General features: G+C 35.0%; 4 protein-coding genes and 1 long non-coding RNA gene across 17 annotated transcripts in view; 2 read left to right on the forward strand and 3 right to left on the reverse strand.

Moving 5' to 3' along the window:
• Positions 1 to 12189: 12189 nt before the first annotated feature.
• LOC110842935 lies at positions 12190 to 18922 on the reverse strand. Of its 8 annotated transcripts, none has more exons than XR_004834007.1 (20): positions 18678 to 18922; positions 18066 to 18170; positions 17959 to 17993; positions 17588 to 17868; positions 17335 to 17521; positions 17190 to 17258; positions 16941 to 17100; positions 16331 to 16864; positions 16210 to 16245; positions 16036 to 16129; positions 15715 to 15950; positions 15556 to 15651; positions 15171 to 15461; positions 14741 to 15088; positions 14407 to 14663; positions 14204 to 14320; positions 13990 to 14138; positions 13760 to 13903; positions 12849 to 13694; positions 12190 to 12314 (listed from the first exon to the last, which is right to left on the reverse strand). XR_004834007.1 is itself a non-coding variant. In XM_022088811.2 (20 exons), exons 2-20 carry the CDS (start codon positions 18132 to 18134, stop codon positions 13251 to 13253), a joined length of 3462 nt encoding a protein of 1153 aa, XP_021944503.1. In that variant the 5' UTR covers positions 18135 to 18170; positions 18678 to 18922; the 3' UTR covers positions 13166 to 13250. The 8 variants fall into 8 exon arrangements, 2 of the variants coding, with proteins under 2 accessions (XP_035703821.1, XP_021944503.1); XR_004834006.1 differs by having other exon boundaries at positions 12190 to 12323; XR_004834005.1 differs by having other exon boundaries at positions 12190 to 12398.
• Positions 18923 to 19034: 112 nt separating this feature from the next.
• Positions 19035 to 19934, forward strand: LOC110844764. The gene is made up of 2 exons (XR_002547458.2): positions 19035 to 19305; positions 19370 to 19934. It is a non-coding gene; the product is annotated as an uncharacterized LOC110844764 (long non-coding RNA).
• On the reverse strand, positions 19706 to 21621 carry LOC110844763 (ankyrin repeat domain-containing protein 39). 5 transcript variants are annotated; one of them, XM_022091046.2, is made up of 4 exons: positions 21329 to 21592; positions 21116 to 21199; positions 20388 to 21032; positions 19706 to 20302 (listed from the first exon to the last, which is right to left on the reverse strand). In XM_022091046.2, exons 3-4 carry the CDS (start codon positions 20609 to 20611, stop codon positions 20029 to 20031), a joined length of 498 nt encoding a protein of 165 aa, XP_021946738.1. In that variant the 5' UTR covers positions 20612 to 21032; positions 21116 to 21199; positions 21329 to 21592; the 3' UTR covers positions 19706 to 20028. The 5 variants fall into 5 exon arrangements, with proteins under 5 accessions (XP_021946738.1, XP_035703828.1, XP_021946736.1 ...); XM_035847935.1 differs by having other exon boundaries at positions 21112 to 21199; XM_022091044.2 differs by having other exon boundaries at positions 21116 to 21203.
• A 69-nt stretch (positions 21622 to 21690) lies between these two features.
• On the forward strand, positions 21691 to 23432 carry LOC110844349 (translationally-controlled tumor protein homolog). The gene is made up of 5 exons (XM_022090527.2): positions 21691 to 21850; positions 22169 to 22239; positions 22321 to 22566; positions 22679 to 22742; positions 22831 to 23432. Exons 1-5 carry the CDS (start codon positions 21823 to 21825, stop codon positions 22944 to 22946), a joined length of 525 nt encoding a protein of 174 aa, XP_021946219.1. The 5' UTR covers positions 21691 to 21822; the 3' UTR covers positions 22947 to 23432.
• A 910-nt stretch (positions 23433 to 24342) lies between these two features.
• Positions 24343 to 27136, reverse strand: part of LOC110845062 (autophagy-related protein 16-1) — a 76603-nt gene continuing 73809 nt past the window's right edge. For both annotated transcript variants that reach the window (XM_022091421.2, XM_022091422.2), the window contains exons 13-15: positions 27029 to 27099; positions 25590 to 25736; positions 24343 to 24545 (exon numbers count right to left, since the gene is read on the reverse strand). In XM_022091421.2, coding sequence (XP_021947113.1) covers positions 24455 to 24545; positions 25590 to 25736; positions 27029 to 27099 — 309 coding nt within the window. In that variant the 3' untranslated portion in view covers positions 24343 to 24454. The remainder of the gene's footprint in view (positions 24546 to 25589; positions 25737 to 27028; positions 27100 to 27136) is intronic.

Consider the following 27136-nt stretch of genomic DNA (forward strand, 5'->3'; position numbering starts at 1 on the left):
TGCGTTATTTTGTTTCTGCATATCTTGTGGGTTTGGGCAAGCAAAGCATAGCATATATTACCATATTACTTATTATTGCTGTATAGTGTGCTGCTACTTATATATAAAGTCTGGTATCAGCGCTGTGTGAACTCGCAATTTGCAAAATACTTTATTCCCCTCATCCCCCCTCTTCTTATGCAATCTGTTACGTATGGGCGGGTGGGTGTAGTTACATACACACAAGTTTTTTTGCATGCAAACTACTGATGGATTTTGCAGCGATTAACGGAGATAATCACTTCTCGCGTTCGTTCTCCTACCACAACCAACCCCCGCAATTCCCTGAAATGGTTTTCACCAAATCCTGCGCCTGTCTCCATACGTTGTCAGGCTTGGGTCCGATGATGATTGAGGATGAGACGACGACTACACGAAGCAAGAAGATGCATTCCTCAATATAAATGTGATAACGACGACTAACGCTGGAACCAATGTTACTTATTCCCACTGCGAATTGCAACCTGACACACCAATATTTCTAGTACCATCAAACCAAACCTGGTGGAATTTGAAACCAAGAATTACACTTTGCTTTATTAAATCTGTAGGTTTGCTTGAGTTTTGGGAGAATTACGTATCTCCGCACTTTTGATATGACACACACCGTGCCCACACAAAAGATTGCCTGTATTTTCACTCAGTTTTTTCAGCTTTCTTTAAATAATTTGTGTTATCATCTTTCTATCAATTTAAGATTTGTCGCCTTATTGGGTCTGAATATAAGAAATGTATGTGCACATACGTGACAGTTTCGGGTTTATGTATTAAGTTTTCAAGCTTATAAGTACAGGGTAAATATTTCAAAGTATGCGAGCTCAATACATGCCCGCTGACGATAAGCAACTTAACTTTCACCGTTCCATTGTCAGTTCATTTGTCTTCCTTGGGTTGACACGTCAGTCAGAACAAAATCCCGGATATTTACCCACCACTTGACTGATCCTGAGTTGAACTAATTTCCAGCCTAACCCATGTATCAATTCTGAGGTGGTGATACTATTATCCTCCTCACCTGAGTAGACTCACGGCTTGTATGTATGCACATACTTTCCCTCATTTTTTATTACTGACAGCCTTACACCATTTCGCCATTTGTTATGTCACGTCCCCATTTGTGGTTTTTGGATTTTGCTAGTTTAAATTTGCAGCTACACATTTCAACACTTAACAAGTAGAAAGTCATCTCTATAAATATCTCAATTTGCTACTACACCTATACTCGCTGACTTCAAAATAGACTTGTTTTCGTCTCGTCCCTCAAATAACCACTTTATCCTTCACAAAAACTCTGCTCATGTCTTTTTAAATATTTACTAGATGTGTAGTGCAAAATGTTATTGTCCATGTACGTACGCCGAAGAGGTTGACATTTTTATACACAAAATGTTGGAAACTCTGACTGAATGATGATGCACCACCGCCCGTCACACACTGCACGCACGAAAATAGTTATTCACTCGTAGTAATAATTAGTAGTGTTTTTTGCCATTTTTACTTTCACCAAGTTGGTCATTTTTGGCTACCTTGAAATTCATACGAATTGGAGAAAGTCGCCTTTCTCCCTTCTTCCTCATCCTGCTGCCTGACTGCCATGATATCCAATTAATAAAATAACACGTCATATGCGACTGTGTGTGTCTATTTATAACGCGCGACCATTGTCCGTAATTAAACTAGCATTAAAAAATCTGACAAATCCGCTCTGACTGTGCCTTCTGATTTTCGTCTCGTCCATTATCTAAATCGTGCCACTTGCAAAAAATATACCCTTTTCGTACTGAATGAGTTGACAAATAATTATTAAGCCACACTATTTAATGTACTGTGCCGTGCAAGTAAGTATTTATATTTTTATTAGAATCTCTCTCTATTCAACTACTGCCTCTACTTGATTGTTCGTTCGTGCTGCAGCTACACACTCAAAGTGAAGTATTCTCATTATTACAGTGCCACTAAGCAAGCAAGCCAATAATATTTTTACTAGTGAATGCTCTGGACATGGATTATTTAAACTAACAATTAAATCGCTTTTATCGTCAACTTCCCTTCATTCGCATTCATTCATTCATTGAGTCAGTCATTGAAATCAGAACCAAGCCAATCAAGCTGAAACAAACACGCTTTTATGTACTTCTCTCTCTCTCAATCACGCGTATCAATATTCAAGCCGTGTATGCTGGTGGGTAAGTCGAAGTAATAGTCTTGACTTTCTATGTGTCAATTAGCAAAAAGCTCTTCTTTTTTTCTTTCTTTCTTTCTTCCCCGTCTATTTCTCCTCTTGACATCGTTATTAAAACCTAATCCACCTATAGTTGTCTGCCTGAGCTGTAAAGAGTTTTACTCGGTTTGGGACTTGTGGGTTGTTGGCTTTCTCCTAAATTTATGTATTTACGAGATAGTTTACTTACTTACTCGCCAACTGTTTTGCCATTCTGCATATAAAATGTCGTATTTAGACTAGACAAATAAAGGCTGCAAGTTATGTACGTATGTACCGAGGATAAATAGTCTGTCGAGTGAAAGTAAAATTTTATCATCACAAGAGCAAATAAAATAAAGTTGGGAACATTTTATTTGTATTTGACTTTGCAACCTCATCAAAATTCCTATAATTTCCGATTGAATGATCTCTTCCTATATGATCCCGAGCAGTTGGAGAAAGTTGGTAGACAAATATAACTTGCATACATACATACGTGCACGTGTTGGTTGGTTGGTTGATCTTGGCTTTGAGTGTACGGAAGTTTTGTCAGTTTTCTGGCAACGTCGTTCGTTCGTTGACCAAAACTTTTTTGTGTATCATTCTCTACTCGTTGGTTTGGTGGAGAGGGCTTCTTTTCACCCATTTATTTGTGTGTTGATTCCTTCATGAGGCTGAACTTTAACCCTTGACTCTGTTACGTATCAATTTTGAGAGAGAGACCTCCACATTTTTATACGAGTCCACCCGGGGAAAGTTTTCGCTGAGGAAAAAAGCCGGACAGAGTCAGTCCAGGCAGCAGGGATAGTTAGTTGATCTCTTCTTCGCCTTTTCTTTGCCTAATGTAATGTGATGGTTGGTTTGGCAATATCTCCTTTCTCTTTCTGTGTCTGGGGTGGCAAGCAATAGGAGAAGGATGGTTGTCATTTCCTACAAATTTTATTGTTCCCAGCCATACTTGAGCAGAATCTACACTCGATGAAGTCTCCAGAGTGCCAAGTCATGTTTTACGACGAAATAAAAGAGAAAGGAAACGGAATTTGGAAATTTTTACGCCTCTCTTTCGCACATAAAAGTGTTTAGCACGACCACACCAGCCCCACACCAACTTACTTCATCCCAGTTAGAATATGTATGTATGTGCGAGGTCTCCCATGAAATAGAATGAAATTCCGTACGTATTGAGCATCATCACGGCTAACCAACCAACAATTATCCGAACCATCACAATGTGATAGTAGAGACGACACGAAGAATGCTTTCTCTCTCTCCCGTTAGCCAAGTATTTCTTCATTAATTGAATCCCTTTGTGAGAGATGCGAGATGTAGATGAAAGAATAAAACCAATAGATTTCGCATTATCTGGAAGAAAGCAATACCCAACCAGGCAACCAACGAATCGTTGATAAATTGATCGTAGATTTTAGGAGAGCCAAACAATAACAAGATTCTTGACAACTTATCGTGCTACTAAATACTTAAATCCCCCTCCTGTAAATAAATCTGTACCTATTTCCTACTCTATTTTTTCTCTTGTTTCTTGTTAATGGGTTGAAAATCTACACCTTTATTTTTTTATTTAAGTTCTGATTTGTTTTCAGTTGTATATCTTTGATGGTGTTGGTTTTGCCAGATACATATCGCCTGCCTCTGCCATCCGCCGATCGCCTTCTCTCGGATTTTTATTTTGTCATTCGCTGTATGATTAATCAGACTGGTTTTATTTACTGAATGATTTTACTTATTCCACGAACAAGACATTGACACATGAATGTACTTACTTAACTACACTTGGTTTAAATAATTGCTTAGTTTGTAAACATTGTACAATTACACATAAAGCACATTTTAGCTTGGATGGACCTAAAACTTTTTGTGCCAAAACGCCTTTATATGTACCAACCACACATTTTCACCCTGATTACATTCCTAAACAGACATTTGTTTTGGAACCAATAATGAAATATTACACTTTTGCTTATTCCACAGTTTTATAATATCTGTTGAAGCATTTAGTCTCATAATTTGTTAACTTCTTTGGTGTCCGAATGAATATGCGTTGACACACCAAAACACCACTAAATATACTATTTATTATATACTGCTCGCTATATTATTATAGTCCCAGCGTAAGTTTTGTTTGACCTTTGACCTTCTCTGTGCTATGCTCAACTACTTGAAGTTGGACCTCCCAGGTAATAAGAATCCATGTGCCTTGTTTTATGCAACTGTTTTATTTTATTTTATTTTTTGTACCACACACCGAAATTCAAAAAATACTAACGGAAAAGTTTTTCATCCTTGAAATTGGAAGCGCTTTACAAGCAGCCAGCAAGAATTTTAGCAAAACGCCAATTAAGCCATGCTTGGAAATGGAATGAAACCTGACCCTCTTCTCCTATTAAATTTAAAAGCAGTATGCGACGCCACTTTTGGGTTCTGTAAGTTTGTTCTTGTTGTGTGTACATAAGTAAATGGAGAAACCGTGTTTTATTTCAAGGTACTTTTTTTTTACTCTGCAAAAATAATTCGCTGTTTATTTATGACCTCTTTTTTGCGACACTGATTAATTAATTGCCATTCCACCACAGACTTTTTTTTTACTACCAAATAATCAGTTATAACTGCTGCTGCTGCCTTGTTCCTGGTCAGTAACATTATACGCCAAAGTTTTCACCAGCGTAATAAATATTCTGTAAATGTCAAATTATTGCCAGCAGCCAAAAGCGTATTGTCTTGCACTCTTCTTTTTTTTTGTCTGAAAATTTTCAACATTCCAAATTACTCGTTAGTAAACTAACACACGTTTTTTATAATTATTTTGAGTGTAAGCACTATTAATTAATTATGTAATAATATATGCAATACTAAGCGTTTGGTTGGTTTGGGTGGCTGTTTGTTTATATATCTTGCTGTAAATATTTAGCATTTAGAGGTCACGTGAAAGCAAAACGTGACATAAAAAATCTTATCAAGTATCATTCTACTTTTTCCATTCCTGCAAATTCCATGCGCATTATTGCAGCCTTAACTTTCCACAAGAAATCCAATATTAAATTCAACAGCAGCCAGCGAGCTTTAACAAATCTTTTTGGAAATATTTAATATTGCTCATTTTTTTTATTTCTGTAGTCCCATTTTTATTACTATCGGTTTTAGTTCTGGTTTGCTAATGATTGCAATTAAAGCACAAATAAATAAAATAAGTTGGTTATTAATGAAATGAAAATTTTGCTCGAAAATTCCGCTTTGTGATGTGATGTGTGTCTTGATTGAATTTGTTACATAGATTTTCCAATTTGCACAATGCAGCTCCCAGATTCGCACACTTGTTAATAATCCTTTTTCTCTTCTTATCTTACAGCAAAACTGTGTTTGAACTTCATAGTCTTTGACAAACTATGACACGTGTCACGTTGATAACGCATTTATCATAGAATTGAATCATGTGCTTGCAATCCATCATTCGCAAACCACCACCGGAAACATTTATTTTTACCGTGCTGTACACAATGAGTGACATGGCTTGATTTTTTTAAGAAGGAGAAAAGTTTGAGTGAAAGTGCAATGAAAAAAGGAAATTATTCGCTTATTGTTTTTTGTTGTTTTTTTTTATCCAAGTTTACATTTCATTACATAAATAATTTACGAATTGGCATTATTTCTCAAAATATGAATGATAAGTTGTTAACAAGCGTACTTTAGAGGAAATGCGACTAATCGTCGTTTTCTCTATATTTCCAGTTGCCGGACACCCTCCTGGCGTGCCTCGTTTCTAATTTGTCTGTCCCACCAACAACCAACCAGTGAAAGTCAAAATTATGTCCAAAATTCAAAATTACTACTACTACTAAAATTATGAGTGAGTCGAATTTGGATTTGGATACATAAATGCACTAATATTTAGCACAAATACTTAAGTCATGGGTGGGATAAGCATACATAACTTTCTTCCTCTTTCTCAAGGTCTTCTACGTCAACGGAAAGTCTTTACTACGACAGAAGTGATCCCCTCACACACTTTTGGATTATTTTTTTCAAAATTAGGTTTTACATGGTCATCACTAAAAATTCACTCGTTCGTCGCAATTTGATTTTGCACGTCTCTCATCCAACCAACCACGCCCAAAAATAGATGACATCAATCAAACTGAAAAACCCAGTCCAAAATCCAACTATGATATAAAAGAAGAATGATAATTATTCTTAGCTTGATACATAAATACTTAACCTAGATTATTTCTGTATTATGATGTATTTACGTATATTCAATAAGGATGTTACACTTTTAAGCCCTTCGTCCACAGTATCCTTGATGAGTAGTCGTACATATATAATTACCACCAAGTTTTTTTTCCTGTCACTAGAACTTAAGTAAATGTGATGACTGATAACGAGGCCATTTAACAACGAGAATATCACCAGCAGCAGAAGAGAAATTGATCATATAATGTAAATGTTAACTTGAAGAAAGTGAATTTCTTGAGACGATAATATTATCCTTTTTTTCCTCCGAGGAGAAAGAAAGTAAATCAATATGTGGGCAGCCAGGAACAAAGAGAAAGCGAGAAGAAAGCAAGATTCCTTCTCTCTCAGTCAGTAAATATATGGGAGAACATTCATTCTTATGACTTGATGAGTTTTTAACGACCTTTTGCATTTATAGTTCGTTCGACAAATACTTACTTATACTTGGTTTGGTTTTATGAAAGCAAGCGAACGAGCAAGGGAGAAAGTGGAACAATGGAAAAAAATGCGATTGGTATTCACTTTACTTTCCTTTCGAGTATAGATTCTTGCTGTAAATGTCGTTCTCAAGAAATCGTATCATTGTTATTAAAGCTGAAAGTGTTGGAGGAATAGGAGAAGCTACGTATGTGCACATGAAAGTGAAAGTGAGAGGAAGAAGTGAAAGAGGATGACGGAGTGGGACCTGAATTGTGATAGTCTTTTCAGATCTGAAATTGAATCATGAAATTTTAAACGTTATCATGATGACATAGTTCGACGACTGCACCTCTGAGTTAGGCAAGATTTTAAGCACACATTGAATTAAATACCAACCAACAAACTTATAACTCCCCCAATCTCAAATTATGTATGATAAATTAAAAAAAACTAATAATGATCTCCATTTCCCACACGTTACACAACAAGATGCTGTGAAGGCCAGTTCATTACTACTACACAGTTAAGTAAATATGTATAACTTATTCTAATTCTGATATTTAAAAACCTGTCTGTCCATATTTATAACTTAAAGATTAATAATTGTACGTTTCGAGTAGAAAAATTTTTCCCGACGGTATTAACGATTATTAAAACACAGTAAACGTTTAGGAAAACTGCAGTGAAAGTGATTAGATGCAGGATCCAGTGTTAGTTAGCTAGTTGACATAAAGATATATTTAACTATAGAAAGTGGTAGAATAGAAGATAAAATTTAAATATGATCGAAATTAATTATTATCATTCGTACACTTTCGAACCAGATATTCAAAATGGGTTGTTTAGAAGAAAAATCGAAATCATAACACAGTCTGTTAGGGCAGGAGATACATAAATATTCAAGATTTTTAAATGGAATTTTAGCCGTTAAACGGCAATTTTTGTATGAATCAGTATGTAAGTAAGGTATAAAAATTCATATGACCCATTTTCTGAGGGGATATATTAATCTGAATTTATAAACGGTATAATGATTGCAAAGTATATATTGATTTTGATATCGACAACAATTAGGACTACCGATGATGATGATATTAGAAAAAGAACTATATAGTGTATAACTTACTTAAGAAAAGTATGGGTTTAACACAATATTAATAGGATCCGTATATTCTAAATGATTTATTAAAAAAGAAACGGGATTCTAAAACGCCTGCAGACAACGACTACTTACTTACCAATATGGATAATTAGCAATTTACCAATAGTTCGATATATAAAAACACAGTGGACATATTCATGTCATTCTATTATTATTATAATTATAACATATTTAGAAAGTGGGAGTACAGATAAGCATTTACATTTAGAATTTAATTACTCGTGAACTCTTGAGTCTCAAATTGTTGATATTATTAACACTTAAACTTACTTAATCCAGTTATTTACAAGCCGAGTTTTCTTTGAAATGAAATGTGGTAAGTATGAAACGATACATGATTTCATTTTTTTTTAAATACGAAGGTTACCAGTGAAAAGTACCAGTTCATTTAAAATAGCTTGTAAAAAAACGACATCTTCAAATGCAGTTTGATGAGTTGTAAATATACATATATTAAATTAAATCTATAACTTTTAACAAATCTAGACTAGCAAAAAAGGAACGACTGAATGAATGAATGGGTTCGGAAGAGAGAGTAACAATTAAGAGTGCAAGCAAGTGAACGAAGTGATAGAGCAAAAGTTGGCCAAAGATTGAAGGGTAAAAATACTTGATTTTCACTTTCAAAAATTTATTTACAAATCCGGTTGGAACTTTTTATTTTCAATCTAGTCAGTAATACTCACAGAAAAAATTTCAAATTCGAGAAAATTTTCAAAATTTAGTTTGTCCGACTTTTATAAATGATGGTTTGGTGGTGGGGACGAGAAGAAAAAAGTAGGATTTTGTGACGAGAGACAACCAAAAGGGAAATCTGGACAATGAAGGGCGTGCTATGTTATGTTATCGAGTATGAAGACGGTAGAAAATACTTGGTGTCATTTTATCGTTAATTAAATATTATTATAACAGTTAGGATTATTTAGGATCGTGTTATTACGTACGGAGGACGTAATAATTAATTATTATTGTAGGGTTAAGAATTATTATCTTTCTTCGTAAACAATGGTTATTTTCTTTATGGTTTTCCTACCATAAACGTGTCGTACTTGCGTAAATAATTGTGTTGTCGGATATTTGTAAGGTAAAATTATGTAAAGCAGTACTCTCTTCAATGAAGTCTTATATTCCAATCTCGATCTTGTTTTTCAATTTACTGAAAAATATTATTTATACGACGTTCAAAGCTGTCTTTGTTTTTTTTCTTAATCTGTTGAAATTCGTCGTCAAAATCAATGTTTTATTTTATTTTTGTATCGTTTAATAGTAACTCATTTAAGATTTTTTTTTACTAAATACGACAGGAAATCAAGTTTATATAATTTCTGTGCCATTATTAAATTGATTGAATATACATGGAGTTTTTTTCAGAAAACTCGTATGTTTACGGTCTGATTTGTTAATTTTGTGATCTCATTCATCAACAAGAACAATATTTTACGAATGGTATGTATTTAACAGTACTCGTGTTCCTAAAAAAAATCTCTTTTACTTTTTATTATTATTAACATTTCCTCCTAAATAAATACGGAATTGGAATGATATTACTAAAATTTTGTCGAGTTTTAGATCATAAAATGTAGATATCTATAAGTAGTGGTGGTGACTACTATTTTTACCAATTATATAGAATGAACTGGTCAAAATTACAGAGTCAATTTGATAACTCGTCTCGTCGTCTTTAAGCTTATTTACCAGACGGATATTCTTGCATACAATATGGATATATATACATACATATATATATTACTATATTATTATATATGGTGTTGTGATTGTGATACTGACATTACATAATATCTTGAGACAAATAGATGAAAACTCACACATATTTCAATACTTGATAGGAAAAGTAGAATTCATAATTATACATACATAGCGGATAGAGAACAATGAAAAAATGTCCCAAAATCTCACTTTTCATTTGAAAATTATTTACTTTTTTGACTCATTTACATAAATATGTTCATTCAACTGTGGGATATGTATGGAGTGAAATTTAGGGCAGAGAAAGAGCTAGAAGATATAATAGAGGACCATTTCTTCAATTCAGTCAGAGTACGTATGTTAGTAGTCAATCAGTCGTTGGAATAGAGAGAAAGTTATGTAAATCATCTTGGTTTGATTGGTATTATATTTTTGGATGAGTTTTTTTCCTGTAATTGTTGGTCATGTTTTTGACCATGCAACGAACGGAAGATGATGTGTGGGTTGGACTAGAAGGGTAGAATTCGGACGGTACTCTGCGAAATTGATAAGCGGCGATCATACCAATTTATGTATGAAAAGAACGGTCTTCTATGAGATGAAATGATGGTGAGAAACATTATAAGTCTTTCAACAGATTTTGTATTTTCGAAACCCCATTTAAAAAAATTTGAAATTTTGAAATTCTTTCTCACTTTCACCACTCTACAGTAGTTCTAAAATAGTTGTTATAATGAGTCAAGCACTTCCAGAAGCATGGCAAAATCATCAACCCTTTTTTATTATTCGTTTACTAATAATTCGCACCAAAAAGTGAGATCGTATAATTGCTTTAATTCGAAACAGAAATTAAATGCCGTTCCCTAAAAAATAAATACAAATTGAACTTTTAAGCAAGAAATGGTACCACGTTTATAAAATGGCTGACTCTTCCGATGAGTTTTTTTATGTCACCCCCCAAAAATTTCTCGTTCAACCACACCCACTACTAAATACATTTTATTATATAATTATACTCATTTTGCAGTATTTCAATTTGCACACACTCCATAAAATATTACTACTCGTAAGGAAGAAGAAACATAAAAATTTAACATACATGATTGATCTATTTTGTAAAATTATTCATTACGAATCGAAAATTAAACTTTAAAAGATTAGGAGAGAAGTCGGTCAGAGGTCAGTGTCGTCCTTCCTTCTATTAGAGGTGTAGGTATGTAAAACTCAGTTGTGCACAAGTAGGGCGTAGAATTATTGATAATGCAAATTATTTGCAATTTATTGCGAATGTAAATACATAATATTTAAATACATGTACCCCTATCATCACTAGTTATGTAATATTTAGATCGATGTATTCGTGTATATGTATAAAAAATAAAACGTATAAACTTTTTCCTCCTCCTAATTTGGCAATGTTTTGCTGCTGGTAAAACAACAAAGAAAAAGAGATGAGACGTGAACCGAGATGAAGATTTATTATGACAATGAATAGACCAAAGCAACTGTAAGGTTTTTTGTAATTTTTACTATGTATTTCGTATTTAAGGATCGTAAAAAAATATTCTACACGATTTTATGTCTTGATTAAAAAAACGGAACGTACATACATAAAAACGATGGATTAACACATTTTAAATATTATGAAATGGAAGGAAACCACTCTTCAGAAATATACTCAATTAAATGCAAAGCAAAAATAACCACCTTTTTCTACTTGTTAAATCATGGAATGAACCAGCAAAGTTATTTTCTACTTAATATTCTTGACTTATTGCAAAAAAAGAAGATGAGAAGGAATCTCAACTAGACTGGTTTAAAAAGATAACACAAAAATGTTAAGTTAAAAATAGCTAAGCTAGGAAATAATAATGATGTTTAAAAAAAAGTCAAAATTTTTAAAGACACCCTAAAAATTCATAGTTGACTCGAACTTTGCAAATTTCATAACAAACGGTTAATCCATCATCTCCTGTGAAAGTGAAATAAATTTCCTTTCTTATCTGTACTTTTTATGATAGTGAAAAAAAAAATCAGAAATATTTATAATTACGGAATAAGTGAAAAAAATCGAAACGATGTCTATGCAACAACTTTATAGTGGTAAAGAATCAAAACATGGTCGTCGACTGTGTAAAAACTATGTAAAACTTGGTCTAAATTTTTGACCATTATTATACAGATACTACTACTACTTACCCATCAAGATAAGTCGGAACATAATTATTATGATAATCTTTGTGTTATAAAATAAGGAAAGGATTTGATAGTATAAAAGTTGTAAAGTCATAAAAAACAACAAAATAAACAATTATTAATTACTAGAATATTTAAGTATGATAAGTTGTAATCGAATAATGATCATCATTCATGAAAATGGATAAATAAAAATATAATAATTGTGGAAAAATTGTTTGACATTTATTTATTTTATTACATTTGTTCGATTACATGATTTTTTTCAAGTTTTTTTTATGTTTTACGTGTGTATGATAAATGTGAAACATTCAAAATTTAGAGAGAATTAAAAGTACTCTGTAATTACTAATCATATTAATTACAAAATTTTCACAGCAATGATTTTGTATTTGTTGTATACAGGGTGGTTAAAATGTCACGCTACAATGGAAAATTTTTCGATGGGAAAAATCCATAAATTTCCATTAGTTACCGAAATTTTGTCTCTAAAATGCAACATTTTAAGAATTTTGTCATCAGTTTTGATAATAATTTATAAAAATCTCAATCCAAAATCTTGTAACTAATGGAGATTTAGGGACTTTTCCCATTGAAAAATTTTCCATTGTGGCGTGACATTTTAACCACCCTGTATATTGTCTCACGATCAGGATGATTATGAGACAATGCAATTTTATATTTTGACGAAACCATCAAAATTTACATATTAAAAAAACTAGGCGTGCGACATTCTATTAAATATATGTATTTATGTACATATATTATACATATTATGTATGTTAATTTACATCAATAAACCAGAGTTTTTTTAACTACGATATATGTACAGGATATTTGTATAATTGCATATTACATGCAAGTATGTATTACCTCAGCTCAATTATGCGTTTGTATTATGACGATTTTACAAAGTTGTGTCTAAAATATAGAGGAAGAAACTGCATACAAACCTAAATCAGCGTACAGTCAATTTTTTTTTGCGGTGGATAGAATTAAATTACTATGATTTGTAGTTTTGTTCTTAATAGTTTTATATAATTATAAAATACAGAGCAACTAGTTCACTTGAAGTTACAAAAATTATAACCTACATTTGTTTATTACGAGGTCCAGAGCTGGAGGTTGGGGCCTGTGCATTGGGAGAAAATTTAGATCGCTGAGCTATTTTAGTCAGTCTTTTATTTTCGATAGCAAACTCAGCATACGGTCTGATCGTTGGAGATTCATCAAATTCGTTCTCAAAGTTATCAAACTGACTCGTCCCATTAGACGTTAGTGAGGAAGAGGAGGAGGTTGCTGTGGCAGAAGAAGAGGAAATATTTGAAACTCTCTTTCTACGATTATTATCGTCAATACTTAAATTTGACACATTTTCACGAACACAATTCACTTTAGTTGACGATGAAGATGTTGAAGATGACGCTATAAAGTATTCGCTACTCGTGTTGTGGGCGAAGGTTGGAATGGAATGATCATCCACAGATGTTGAGCTAATGATGTATTCCTGATTTGTATTTGAGAGACCAGAATTAATGTTTTCTGGTCCGACTGGCACTGTGTAAGTCTCGCCGTCGATAGAACAGTCTGGAGCTGTGAACGTCGTGTCGCATTCGTCAGAATTCGTTCTCGTGCTTGAATCAATATCACCGGTAGTAACCATGTTGCATGTCTGCTGAGGGCTCATCATTCGCCTCAAAGGAATGTCACTTTTCAGACCTGCAAGTATATTTGAAAATCAGTTATATAAATTGTATAATCGATGCATTTGTTCTTCAACTGACCTTTTTTTGCGTAAAACAAAATATAGCCAGAGCTAAACTCATCTTTCGATGGAGATTTGTTGGTAACTGAATCGTCGTTAAAATAATGCCATGAGTCGGTTTTGGGATTTTTTGAGTAGCTTGTGTAATGTCCTCCAGAAGCAGCTGAAAAAGTAAGAGTAACGTTAACTTTCATTTTATTATTCTTTTTTATGATGGTTATTTTGTTGATTAATTATTATTAAACTTACATCCAAAATGACAAACACAAGAGTAAAGGTCGTAAATATGTTCGCCCCCAGCAAATTCCTCTGCAATATATTTACTAACATCAAACCCTTCGATTGGGAATTTCAATTTGTTGTTTAATTTGTTGCTGGAATGGTCGACGAACACAAATCTGTAACACAATGAAAATAAAGTGAGGTAGTTGTAAAAACGTTTACATAAACAAGTCAGGCATACCGTTTTAGATAAACTATCAAGTAATCAGGGAAGCGGCATATTGTTATAGATTTTGTAGCTAGTTGGTTTTTCTGGCAAACAGAGCAATGCCAAGGATTTTGATTGTCCAAGCATTCTCTGCGAATATGCATAAGAAAAATGATAACCTTAATTTTGTAATCCTCGCTACCAAACGGTTTAATGATTGCTTGTTATGTACTTACGTTTGCGAAAATGTATCTAAACATTCGTAAATGTCAATTAAAGGTTGCTCTTTAAAGCAATTGGCAGAGGGCCAACCGCTGTAGGGATTAACACATTTAGCCATGGTGGGGGGTTCAATTGAAGAAATGAGATCCAGGGATAAATCACTGTATGAGATCAAAATGCTATTCCTGGGGTTGATTGAAATTATTCCGTCCTTACGGAACTCACATCCAGTACAATTGCGGTTGTATAAACAGACCCCGCATTCTTTTCCCTATAAACGAATGTGTAAACCAATATATATGAATTAGTAATTACTATGTTAGCGGGTTTTTATTTGGGTTAACTTACATTCCAAGACGTGTTTTTAATTGCATACTCATTCTGCGAGAAAGGAGCAATAGATCCGACAAAATTGTAAAACTCTGAAGCGGTTAAGGTAGATGGAAGCTGTACTACTAATGGATGACCAATAAATCTGGGAGTTGGAGCCGCGTTATTATTATTGTTGGAGTCAATATTAGGCCGGTAATAAAACAGGACTGGAATTAGGTTCAGCTTTCTTTGACCATCACTGCTGCTCAAAAGTGGGATGAAAGACTTTTCATAATCCACAATTTCGGAACATACAGGACACTTTAGCTTTGTTTCAGCCTTAACAGCTGCACTGTCAGTCTCGCTCAAACATGCCGACGTTTTCTAAACAAGAAGATTAAGCTCAAATTAATAATATTTAATAAATAGTCTCAAATAATAAAGGTAATATTTTAAAAAAAATTACCTTTATGCAATCTGCGCATAAAATACAAGAGCACCCATAATGTTGTTTAAGTTTGGACTTTGGTAAGTCATCCAAACACACCGAACAACTCATCAGTTCTTCATATTCAGAGTTCTCTTGCTTGCAAGAATTATTTTCCGAATCGACATTAACATCTTCTGTACCATCCGAATCGGAAGCAGGAATAAATCCACCTCCAGTAGATACGGAGGGCCCTGTAGTTTCGTTGGTAGAATCGTTTTCCCAGTCTTCGGTAAGGTAAGTAGTCGGTCTAAGCATTGATTCCTGAGACTAGATAATTAGACGAATACGTATAATTGAAATATTATTCAGTCTGTAGAGCAACAATAATGACACGAATGATGATGTACAATGTACAACTTACGGGAAATGGTTGAAAACTATCATCCGCGACTGTAACATCTCCAACAACTTCGATAGTTGGATCACTAAAGTTTTGATTCAACTCCAAAACGTAGACCTGAGGAAAAATAAACGTTAGATAAATGTATAAATTTAGAAAATTAATCATACTAATACTAACATTATGGATTCCATCTTTAACATTTTTCAACGGTTGGTCATCTTTAAGGATGGTAATGATGTGGTAGTTTACAACTTCAGCAACAACAAAGTTGGACAGAGGAGGGATGCTGAGCTGGATGTCATGGAACACCTTTTCAACTACTTCCTCCTTCAATCTTCCCACAGTGTCACTAACGCACATGGTAACGTTCACTTTGTTTATTTGAAAATCGTTGTATCCAGAAAACATTACGTCTGTACAAGAAATAATAAATACATTAAAGTTACACAACATTAGGTAATTTTTAAGGTTGTAATTCGTTTGTTTGATTTTACTTACCAAGATTTCTATCCGCAGTTCTTGGAATGGGCAATGAAAGATACATGAATGGTTCAAATGTTGTTGAAACATAGTTGCATACTGAGCATGTCACCTGAGGAGGGAAGTGGAAAATAATTTTTTTTAAAAAAAAGCTTTGAATCGTTTGGAGAATTAAATAGAGTCAGTACTTACAGTGCTTTTGTACATTCCTTGAAATGAAGACGCAATCTGTAAGGTTTGAATCAATACATCAATTAAAATGTTTTACAATGAATAAACACAAATTATTAAAGTATAAAACTGAAATATTTACAATAGTATTGTTATCCCGAATATAATTCAGCCAAAATCCTTCGGCTTGTTTAGCTTTGTGTTTCAAAACCCGCTTATCCTCGTCCTCCTCCTCCAACATATCAACTTCGCTTTCTGCATCATCATCCTGTTGTACATCCGAATGCTGTACCGATACCGGTCCTGAATTTTCGACTTCTGAGGAAGAATTTTTAACCTCTTCTTTATCTCCGGATTGGACACTTGCGCTAACTTCGCTATCATCAGTCAGGCGTCGTCTCTTTTTTGTATTTGACAATCCGTCTTGTTGCATTGAAGTTTCTGCTTCGCAATTAGAACCAGGAGATTGCAGTGAGGACGAGACATCAGAGTCGTTAACAGTTGAGAGGGACTCTACACTTGACCCACTCGTGGCACTCTCCGTTCGTGGACCTGACGCGAAACCAGAGGAATTTGTATCATTTGTATCCACACCGCCACGTTTTATGTTGTTCCAGATTTTTAGTTGTTCGTGAAGTTCATCCAACGTATACGCAAGAAATTCTTGACAGTCATGCTGTAAACGGGAAGAGTAATTAATTTCGAATTTTACTTTTGAACCATTGAATGATAATTGCAAGAATTAGTCATACCTGCCGACAGTCTTTAAACTGGGCAATTATATTGCCCAACGTATCCTTAAACTCGCGTGGATAAATAACCGAAGATGGTCCATGCCATGCATTCCTGATCAAGTTTTGGAACGATTGGGTTAACTGTGCTCTTGGTGGAGAAACTTGCTTGATGGTGGGACTAAAGTGACAAAATTAGAATCGCAATTACATACATAATTAATGTTGGTTTAGACTATGTATATGCTGGTAAATGTCTCAATTACGTACCTTTTCAAGAAAAATTCTACCACTGGAGGCGTGTTTAATAAACTTTGAAGTCCGGAATTCATAAAGCAGCTAAACACAATGTTTGGTTAATTAGTCTACTTTCGTGTTTCGATAAAATAATAGCAAAAACCCGAAAGTTGCTTACGTGTTTCCTAAATTTCCAAAGCCAACAACACCGGGCATTTTTGAACTAACATTGGAAACCCCACTCCCACTGGGTCCATTATTTCCAAAGTCATAAATCGTTCGAGGCGAAGAAGGTCTTTCGCTACTTCCATATTTTGGTAGTTCAGGTTCACTAATTGCCAAATATGATTGATTACCCCCATAAGCTGCAAAGTAATGGTTTCATATTAAAATTTTTATTATGCAAACAACCAGATTGAATAATTTCTTACCATTGCCACCAATTGAGAGGGTCGTAGGAGCTGGGAGCGGAATTGGTGCACCCATAACACTGGTGATGATTGGAGTGGGTGGACTCAATGAGCTCAATCTAGCCCTCTTACTTACGGGGTGTGGGTCAATATGGTGGATCGGATCGTCTAGAACTTCAACAATAGGGCCTACTTCGCTGCCATTAATATCGATCAGCAGGTCTGGACTTTTGGCCGCTTCCACTTCCCCATTCATGTTGACTGGCGATGCTGCCGTGGACGTTGGTGGAGTAAAAGTTGCACTGGCATTACAGAATATTTACACGTTTCATTGCACGCCTTTATATCGTTCGATAAAATCGACTAAAGAATAAACTTTAATTCATGCTTACCTAGACGACGATGCGTTGTTGTTGTTTCCATTATCCTATTAATAATTAATTTAGATTTGATTTATTTTACTAAATGTCAGGTAATCGTGGCTAGTGGGATTATTTACCATTTTTAAAAGTTCCTGATTCCTAGCGTAATGATTTACTGGCAAGTCATTCTTCTCCAATTGGGTCATCCTTTCTGCTTCCACGGTGTGTGATATGATGATGAGCTGCAAGTCAGCAATATAAATAGCAAATTAGGAAACATTCTCTTGATTCAACTTGAATAATATTTATAACTACATATAATGGCTGACGAATGTTTAACTTAAAGCTATAATTGGTCTCAAATAAACAACAAATACAGCTTAATTTTCGTAGCATATATCTTATATACTAGATTATCAGAACAGAAGCTAAAACTTTCACTCCTGAATCTTTTCTTTGCACTTGACACATTCCTTCACAAAACTTTAAAGTATAATTAAGTTTACCTTAATTGACAAATCATTAAACTTACTCCTTTATCCTCAACACACAACAACGATTCCCTCCCTTTGCCCTTCAGCACAAGTCACAACATGTGACAAGCGAAATCAAAATAACTTTAACAAATACCTATTCCACTATCAAACCCACTCGATAATCATCTCCACAATAAAAACTAATGAACAAAACACAAAATCGAGACCAAAATCGACATTTAATTAACAATTATACTCCTATTTTATTCTTACCTCCTTCACTAAGCTGCTGATTTGAGTCGCGCTGCTACCACACAGCCCAAAAGTGAAAATATTTTCTCTCCTCGCTCTGCTTTCACCGCTCGTCACCACCTCCGCCGCACATAGTCAGTCTTTTCGCACCGTTATTTTTCTATTTTGGCGATAATTTTAGCAACAACAATGGACAATTAAAACTTGTTTCTATAATTTGGCAAGACATGCACCGTGGAGTGGATCGGAGAGCCGAATGCGAGCTCATAGCTTGGCAAAAGGGAGCGAAACAGAAGGGCAGTGAACTTCGATCGATGGATGCACCCAGCATATCACCACCGGTGACGGTGGCGGCTAAAAAGATGTGATTTCTTTGGCAAAGAAGAATTTAGGCCTGGCTGCTTTATTGTATTGCATACCACGTAAAATGAAATGAATGCCAATGCCACGTAGTACGTATTTTTGTCATAACAAAACCACGAGTAGTAAAAGTCAAACACATTGCGAGTTATTTCTGGAGAAAGTATTTGGACTTGTCAGTTTAAATTTTGAACGAGAAAAATACAGTTTTGGCGTTGAACCCTTGCGATAAAAATTCTCACTTTTTTTCGGAAAGTTGTTATTGTTGGCGTTGCAGTCTTACAATTTCGTAAGTGCATTTGCTATATGTAGTGTAAAATCTCATTGTGAATAATTTTACTTGGGTTTTTCAGTGTGAAGAGTCATCATACGAGATGCGGCAGCTGAAGGGAAAAGTGAAGGAGACGCCAAATCAGAGAAAGGAAAGGAAGAAGGAGTTTCGCGAAAATAAGGAAAATGTGATGAAAATCGCAGTTCCTGCCCTAATTATTACTGCCCTCGTCGTCTTCTTCATCGTTTATGTTGCCACGAGTCGTCCCAAAGCGTTCTAGTTTAGGTTATGCCGGAGTTAACGAAGTAATTAATTGTCAACCTTGCTTTAATTGGAATTGTGATAAGTATTTAACAGGTATCTTACTTACTTGATGCTGAATTGATAAACTGATTATCATTCCGAGAACCTGACAAAATCCGTACAAAGGACTTTATTTGTATGCAAAATTGTTGTACTATACAAAGTTTTCAGTTTTGACTGGTTATAAAATTTTATAAAAGCAACATTTGGTATTTCTTAAAGTTAAAGGCTGAGACACATTTTGGTAACACATTATTTCACGGAAACATCAAATTATTAATGTGATGGAATATACAGAGAATTATAAATAAATTGAACATACTGGAGATTCAGTTTCATATACTTAATCAATACTGTTTCTTACTGCTAATTTTAACTAGTTTGTGTGCAGTTTTTTTGGCATAAGTACACTTTGTGTTGTAAATTATTTCTCTACTTTTATTTTCTATTCTGTAATATTTCAATAATTTGGGTTCGTTTGTCTTTGGCTGCTCTGTCCTTGGGTGAAAGTCCGTCGCTGTCGAGCAATTCCGGATCAGCTCCAGCGGATATTAAAAATCTGACCATTTCGATTTTATTTGCAGTCACTGCTCGATGCAAGGGGGTCGCCCTTAGGTTGCATGTGGGCAGGTTGACCTTTGCACCAAGCTTTATCAGAGCTTTTGCGGCATCCATGCATCCATTTCGAGATGCATAGTGTAAGGCAGCATATCTGCAATGGACATAAAATATATTACAAATCTGCAAATATTACATATGCAAATGTGTCCCATACATATATTATTTCTGTTGCTTACCCATAGTTATCTGTTGCATTGACATCAAACCCCCCAGATTTGGAGAAAGTCATAATCTTGGTGACGTTATTGTCGATTGCTGCTTGAAAAATGCTTCGTTCGAACGATAGCTCATCAAGGTTCTGATGCACGCTGGGATTTGCTGGCTTGATATTGCAAGATGCGCAACCTCCATCGGAGTGGTGATGATCTACAGTGCTTAACTTTCCTCGACTTTCACTCATTGTGCCAAATTATTTTACGCTATTTCTAAAATTAACATTAACTTAATCTTTGCATATGAGATGACAAGGACGGTAACTGTTAAACCTGATGATTGCTGAAATAGACAGCTTTCTCTACTGCTAAAGCTGCTTTCACTGACCTAGAATAGCTATGTGTACCCCTCGAGAAATTTGTGATTTTAACTCTAGTTCTTTCACCAGACTACTAACTAATCTTGAGGTTCCGGTTCACTAAACTCTCTCCGAAGGGTCCAACTGTACTCCGTAGTCGTTGTGGTCAACTTGTTGGTTAGCATATTAACATTTGTAGCAGTGGTTGTAACGACTTTAAACCCCAACACTTCCAAAGCTGTCAGTATAACGGTAGGCTTTACGGAGGATTGAAACACGTTTGCAGACGCTGGACCAAATCGGATGAATCCTGGTATTATAGGAAATTATTGAAATTTCACTTTATGCGAAATCTATTATCATGCAGATAATCACAATTTTTTGCTAACCAACCTTCCGAATCCACTTCCAGCCTATTTGACAAGCATGGAATCTTTTGGAGATAAATGAGATCGTCCGGTTTCAGTCCTGCAATGTCTATCTAGGGAAAAAATGAGATGCGAATTTGAGAAATGCATATTTTATTTAAGTGATTTCTTACTACTTGTATTATTTATTACGGGGGAAAAGAGAAATCAACACAAATTATGACGCTAATTTAATTACCACGTTACTCCCACGTTTCCAAATAACCACAGAATATGGCATATTATCCTGGTAAGTCGGTTTGTTAATTAAATAGTTCAATATTTGTTATATTTGTCAGAAAAGTTTCAAAATACTTTCACAACGATAAAACTCTATCTAATTTCAACAATATGTGATGCATTTACTTTTAGTCTCACATACACCATTTAAACCTTGATGCAATTTACAAAATGGGTCAACTATACCTAATTACTATTTAACTACTGTATTTAAATACGATTAATGGAATGTGTGTAAATGTAAAACCGAGCTTTCTCCAGTTAACCCTTTCATCACAAAGCGCAGTTTCGAGTTCCGTCCTCCTTCGCCCTCTGGCCGAAAGAATTGGAAGTTGAATAGTTGTCTCTCGCAGCCACAGTTCCCATGCTTCGTTCTTTTCCTTTCTGGCTGTTGATCGAGACACACCACGCTGTCCTAAAAAAGGTCAATATTCCAACAAAACCGAGGTCATCATGAGGATTTACAAGGATATTTTCAACGGTAAGTGTACCCCAAGGGTTTGGGAACAACTTGTATCAAACAGATTTTTAAGGGGAGGCGTACTTTAGGAGATATTTCGATTTTAAAAGTGCCGTTATTTCCGAGTTTTTTTTGTCTTGTATTTTGTATGAATCACAAACCAGACGGGTGGTTAGTGACGTAGTAAGCTAAATGACGATGACCTTTTAGTCAGTATGGGGATTTAAACTTTGGGACGGGTGGGGTTTTGTGAATTTTAACGATGAAATATTGAATTTTACAAGGGTGAAAGTTATTTTTGAATGGCCATTTAAAATTATTTATATAATTATTATTTAGGGGATGAGATGTTCTCCGACACCTACAAGATCAAACTGGTCGACGAGGTGATGTACGAGGTTACCGGAAAGGTAAGAGTTCATCTGCTTTTATATTTCATATATAAGGTATTTAATTAATATCTAATGGTGTATTAAATTTGCGTGTTCCAGCTCGTCCAAAGAAAGGCTGGTGAAGTTATTCTTGACGGAGCCAATGCATCCGCTGAGGGAGCCGATGCTGACGAAGGTGGAGATGTTGGTGTCGAATCTGGCGTTGACATTGTTCTCAATCACCGACTTCAGGAGACATTCGCTTTTGGCGATAAGAAGGGATACACCGCTTATCTGAAAGAGTATATGAAGAAGGTTGTTGAGAAACTTCAAACCACCGCCCCCGACCAGGTTGATGTTTTCAAGGTAAGCTTCATTAATTCATTATTGGGATGCATGAACAGATAATGATTTAAAAACAGTAAAAATATTGGAAGATGTATGAATGTGAAGTAAATGGCTTGAATCTTTCTTTTAGACCAACATCAACAAGGTCATGAAAGATCTGTTGGGACGGTTCAAGGATCTGCAGTTCTTCACTGGTAAAAAAATTATCTTTTTCAGTCAGTTTTATGCGTACTTTCCAATTGTGCAAATTCTAATTTTTATTTTATTGTTTTACAATTGTAGGCGAGTCCATGGATTGCGACGGTATGGTGGCTATGATGGAGTACAGAGAAATCGACGGCGACAGCATCCCAATTCTCATGTGCTTTAAGCATGGTCTAGAAGAAGAGAAATTTTAAACATGAATAATTTTCACTCGCTCTTTCTTATACATACCCTACGCGATCTAAAAATAAATGATGCCTCTGGAATCAACAACATAATAATACAACACTGTATTGGTGGCTGGCTACTTTGATGAAAAATTCTTTTAATCCGAATGATACATCATCACCATCATAATTATTTTAAGAAAATTTAATTAAGCGAGAATGACGAGATTTTGTACTTTGGTCACTCATTTTCCATTAACTAATACGAAAGCCTATACTTGATTAGCGATCTGTTACCTATTTTATACTAAAACATGGCTGTCGCTTTGTTACGTTTTAGTTTAAAATCTACTATATACTCTTCTGGTGACCATGAATGTGATGTGACTGATTGTGCCATATAATACTTCCATACTTTATTATCATGTTTATCGTTTTGAATTGTTGCTGAGTTAGGAATGGACCGTTAACAAGGACTGATAGAATAAACCCAGATTTGCATTGTGCTTCAGAGAAAATGTTTAGTCTCTTCTTGATTCAATTATATAAAAAATACACGCGGTCCATCTTGGTTTTGTTTGTTTCGGGAAAATTAGCTCATAAAGTGGTCATAATTTGCATACGACATGATTTAATTTCTTACCTCATTCTTCTTACTTCTTACTTGATCATGCCTCTCATTCTCATCATCGTCATTTAGTAATTTAAGGTTTTGGTCACCCGACATCATTTTTGGTCTACTGACAATTTATGACGATTGACTATGACGATTTAATCTATTGCCATCACCACTGTTATCATGCAACCAATTTGCATTATGCGAGTGACCAGACAAACATTAGCATCTGCATTACCGTCACAATAGATTTAGCTCCACAAGTCCGCCTGCATGGTTGGATGACCACAATATCCACGGGTGGTAAATCCCCCACCTCAAGAAGAATATTAGTTAAGTGGGTGTAAAAATGTTTGGAAATAAGCAGACTGGAACTTATGCACGAGCCGAAAGGGACAACCTCACCCAATTATTACCACCATGCAGCCCTTCTTCATTTATATGCAAAGGCAAATGGGGTCATGTTTCAATTATCCTGTCGGGTTTTTTCTTCTTTGGAATCATTCATGTTTTTTAATACTTTGAATATTATAAACATTTTTATAATAAGTACGTAAATAGGTAGATTACGATGTTGTGTAAAATAAATATTCCGAGAATGGCCTCCTTGCACCTTAAAGTTACCACTTATTAATTATATTTTTATAATTACACAATAATAAGTCAAGTCTGAAATTCGGAACAGGGATTCTAGTTGATTAGAATAGTGAGTGGACCTGGTAATTTTACAAAGTCACGAAAAAGTACTCGTCAGAAAACAGTATAACTGATTCAGTCCTATCGTGGATATTAAATAAATACATTTGCTTATGTGAATATCAACAAATTCAAAATTATGGCATAATTTTGCATAGTTTTGCGAATCTCATTTTGCGCTATAGCTGCGCTATAGCGCCGACAATGTGATTTCTTCAGATCTTCAAGGCGTCCAAATTACAATTTTCTTAGATTTTTCTGCACTCAGCAAACTCACGCCTCTGGGGTGCCAATGACATGCGATGACCGGGCCCCTAATTAATTATAGCAAAAAATTAATAGGATTTTTATACAGATGCAATGATCAAGATATAAAACACCGATTTCGTCATATCGTCACAATATTTGCATGAAGTGCATGCAAATTACTCGGTCATTTCATTTGAGTCACGTCTATATCAGCACAACATGCGTAATAATGAACAACTGTAATCAGGAAAAAATGATGTTTTGCATAAACATCATTTGAAGAATGTCAAACTAATGGTAAAAGCACGTTTTTTAGAGCAACATTTTTATTACTTTGCCCAACCAAATCCATTTTACGTGTCTGAGATGGCATCGTCCTAAATTAACCGATAAAGTGCATCTCTCAAAATATTTAGGCTACATAACCGTCCGGTCAAGAAAGTGTTGGGATTGGACAAGGTGTGAAAAATTGGATTGCACCATCATCTACATTCTAGATGACCGAGTATGATAACGAGCAAATGTAAATTGATAATTGGATAGTTCCCATCAAATGAAGAAGAACACAACCATGCACTCGACGTGAAAAACGATAACGAGAAATGTTTGCGGGACAACATGGGAAAATAACAGGAAAAACTTAACGACCCATCCTTAAGTCGGAATAAAAATCAATATAAAACAATAAACATAAATATATAAATCCATGCCCTAGTATCTCTTACTTGATGTGATAATTTACACTTTGTTCCCCTTACACACATATTGGCATGCAAAATCTTGTCATATTTTCCTAATTAATCGCCCTTCTGACTGAATTGTGGAGAGAATTATTTATGATCGGCCTCGGTCGGAAATTCACACACCGTCCCGTCGCGTCATGTCATGGTCTGGTTCTGGTCAGCCGGGCATTGCATTGCATCGAAACGTATGAGATCTTAACGCACCGGTAATGCGCTGCAGGTCTTCTTTTTCACTATTATTATCACGTACTACCCACCAGTGTCTCGGAATGAATATTCATTCCCTTGTAGCTAATGATACACTTAATCAGGCAAAGGGGTCAGTCTAGTCAAAGCGCTCTTCGCTGTCAAGCGGAATCAACTTACGAGTGCTGTTTGAGAACAGAATCCAATTTATTTTCCATCACATTCCACACGAAAATTGACCCATCCGAGGAGCCACAGGCAATGTAAACTGCATTAGGGGAGAAGCAGCAACGGTCAAAGTCAGAACTTATCTTGAAGCCTTCCGCGCTGAAAAAAATACATTTAGATTAGACACGGTTCAAGTTGAAAGTATGCATGACTAATATCTTCATTATTGCATTTTATTTAACTTAACACCCCCGTGATAATTAAGCCATAAAGAAGATAAATCCACCTTCACCTCCTTTACATTTACTACATACATCGGCAGGCTATATGTGTGCAATTTTTTGCAAAAATTCTATAAAAATTGTGTTTGAAACATACATAGCGAGAGCATTTTGAGATTCTGGCTACTTCCGAAGTAGATAAAAAGGTCGGGGGCTACTACTGGCTCCTCGATTACAGAAAATTTAAATTGAGGTGAAGCTATTGAAACGAATTGAGAATAATGCAATGCAAAAATGTGCATGGGACGACGATGAAGAGTAATCCCACAAGAGATTATGTACGTGTTGGTTACTTATTATTCTTATTTATTTATACAAGTATGTAATCATGCAATTCCTAAAATCGTATTTTTCTAAACAAACTTTTCAACACGAAAGAGGACTGGGAAAGATAACATTATGATTACGGCGACGACGGGATGTTGGAATTAGGTGGTGGGACTGAAAATAAGGGAATATGTGTGCACTGGTAATAATAAAGTACCGTAAATTCTAAAACACCTTCAACTTATAACCTGCCTCATCCGGATTACACTGATTTGGATAGTTTATCATCAGCGGATGGAAAGAAAAGAGCGAGCTGGTGGATAAGAGTAATAAATTGTTTTATGGTATTTATCTATGATGGAAATATGCAAAATGTCTCATTTCTTGTAATACATAAAGTACACAAGTGAGTACTTAAAGATGCAACTGCCTAGTACATATTTATGCCCATGATGTGTCATAATTAATTCCAACAAGTGTTTTGTTGTAATTATCCCACGTAATGTACATAAAGACGACCACGCCGTAAATGTCACTCGTATAAAAATCGAGAATAATTCAACTTGCTGTCAACTTGTATTACACTACACATTTATACACATGACATAATAGATATGTCATAAAAAAGCAAAACGTGGCGAGATTCATTAGGTCAGACAGTAAATTAGACTACATCACAATTCGTACATATGTACAGCTAGCTGATTGACGTCATATTGTGGGAAATGTGTACATTCCTTATAAACAAAAGTACCTGCAACAACCTAAATTCTAATAGCGTGCATGAAATCGGATGGTTCAGGGTGACTTTTAGGTTAATTGAATTAATCGTATATGATATTTAAAAAGTTATGTACAGTACAGCTAATATGTGAATTTGATACACTAATTGACGTATTGTACCTGTATTGCCCAACGATTGTGTTCATCCGTAAATCGAGCACGGCAAGCGAGTCGTCTCGTACGGATGCCATCTAAAAATGTGTAAAATTATAATGATATTATAAGCAT

The sequence above is a fragment of the Folsomia candida genome, unplaced genomic scaffold (genome assembly GCF_002217175.1).
Source record: "Folsomia candida strain VU population unplaced genomic scaffold, ASM221717v1 Fcan01_Sc002, whole genome shotgun sequence".
Lineage (NCBI taxonomy): Eukaryota > Metazoa > Arthropoda > Collembola > Entomobryomorpha > Isotomidae > Folsomia > Folsomia candida.

Bases quoted from the DNA above. Each gene is read 5' to 3' on its own strand.
- LOC110842935 (XM_035847928.1), bottom strand. From the start codon at position 18,134: ATGACCCAATTGGAGAAGAATGACTTGCCAGTAAATCATTACGCTAGG. The intron at 17,994-18,065 runs GTAAATAATCCC...AATTATTAATAG, and splicing joins ATCAGGAACTTTTAAAAATG to GATAATGGAAACAACAACAA. The intron at 15,951-16,035 runs GTAAGTAAAATC...TTTCTTGTACAG, and splicing joins AACTGCGGATAGAAATCTTG to ACGTAATGTTTTCTGGATAC.
- LOC110844763 (XM_022091046.2), bottom strand. From the start codon at position 20,611: ATGAGTGAAAGTCGAGGAAAGTTAAGCACTGTAGATCATCACCACTCC. The intron at 20,303-20,387 runs GTAAGCAACAGA...TGTCCATTGCAG, and splicing joins AATGCAACAGATAACTATGG to ATATGCTGCCTTACACTATG.
- LOC110844349 (XM_022090527.2), top strand. From the start codon at position 21,823: ATGAGGATTTACAAGGATATTTTCAACG. The intron at 22,240-22,320 runs GTAAGAGTTCAT...TGCGTGTTCCAG, and splicing joins TGTACGAGGTTACCGGAAAG to CTCGTCCAAAGAAAGGCTGG. The intron at 22,567-22,678 runs GTAAGCTTCATT...TCTTTCTTTTAG, and splicing joins ACCAGGTTGATGTTTTCAAG to ACCAACATCAACAAGGTCAT.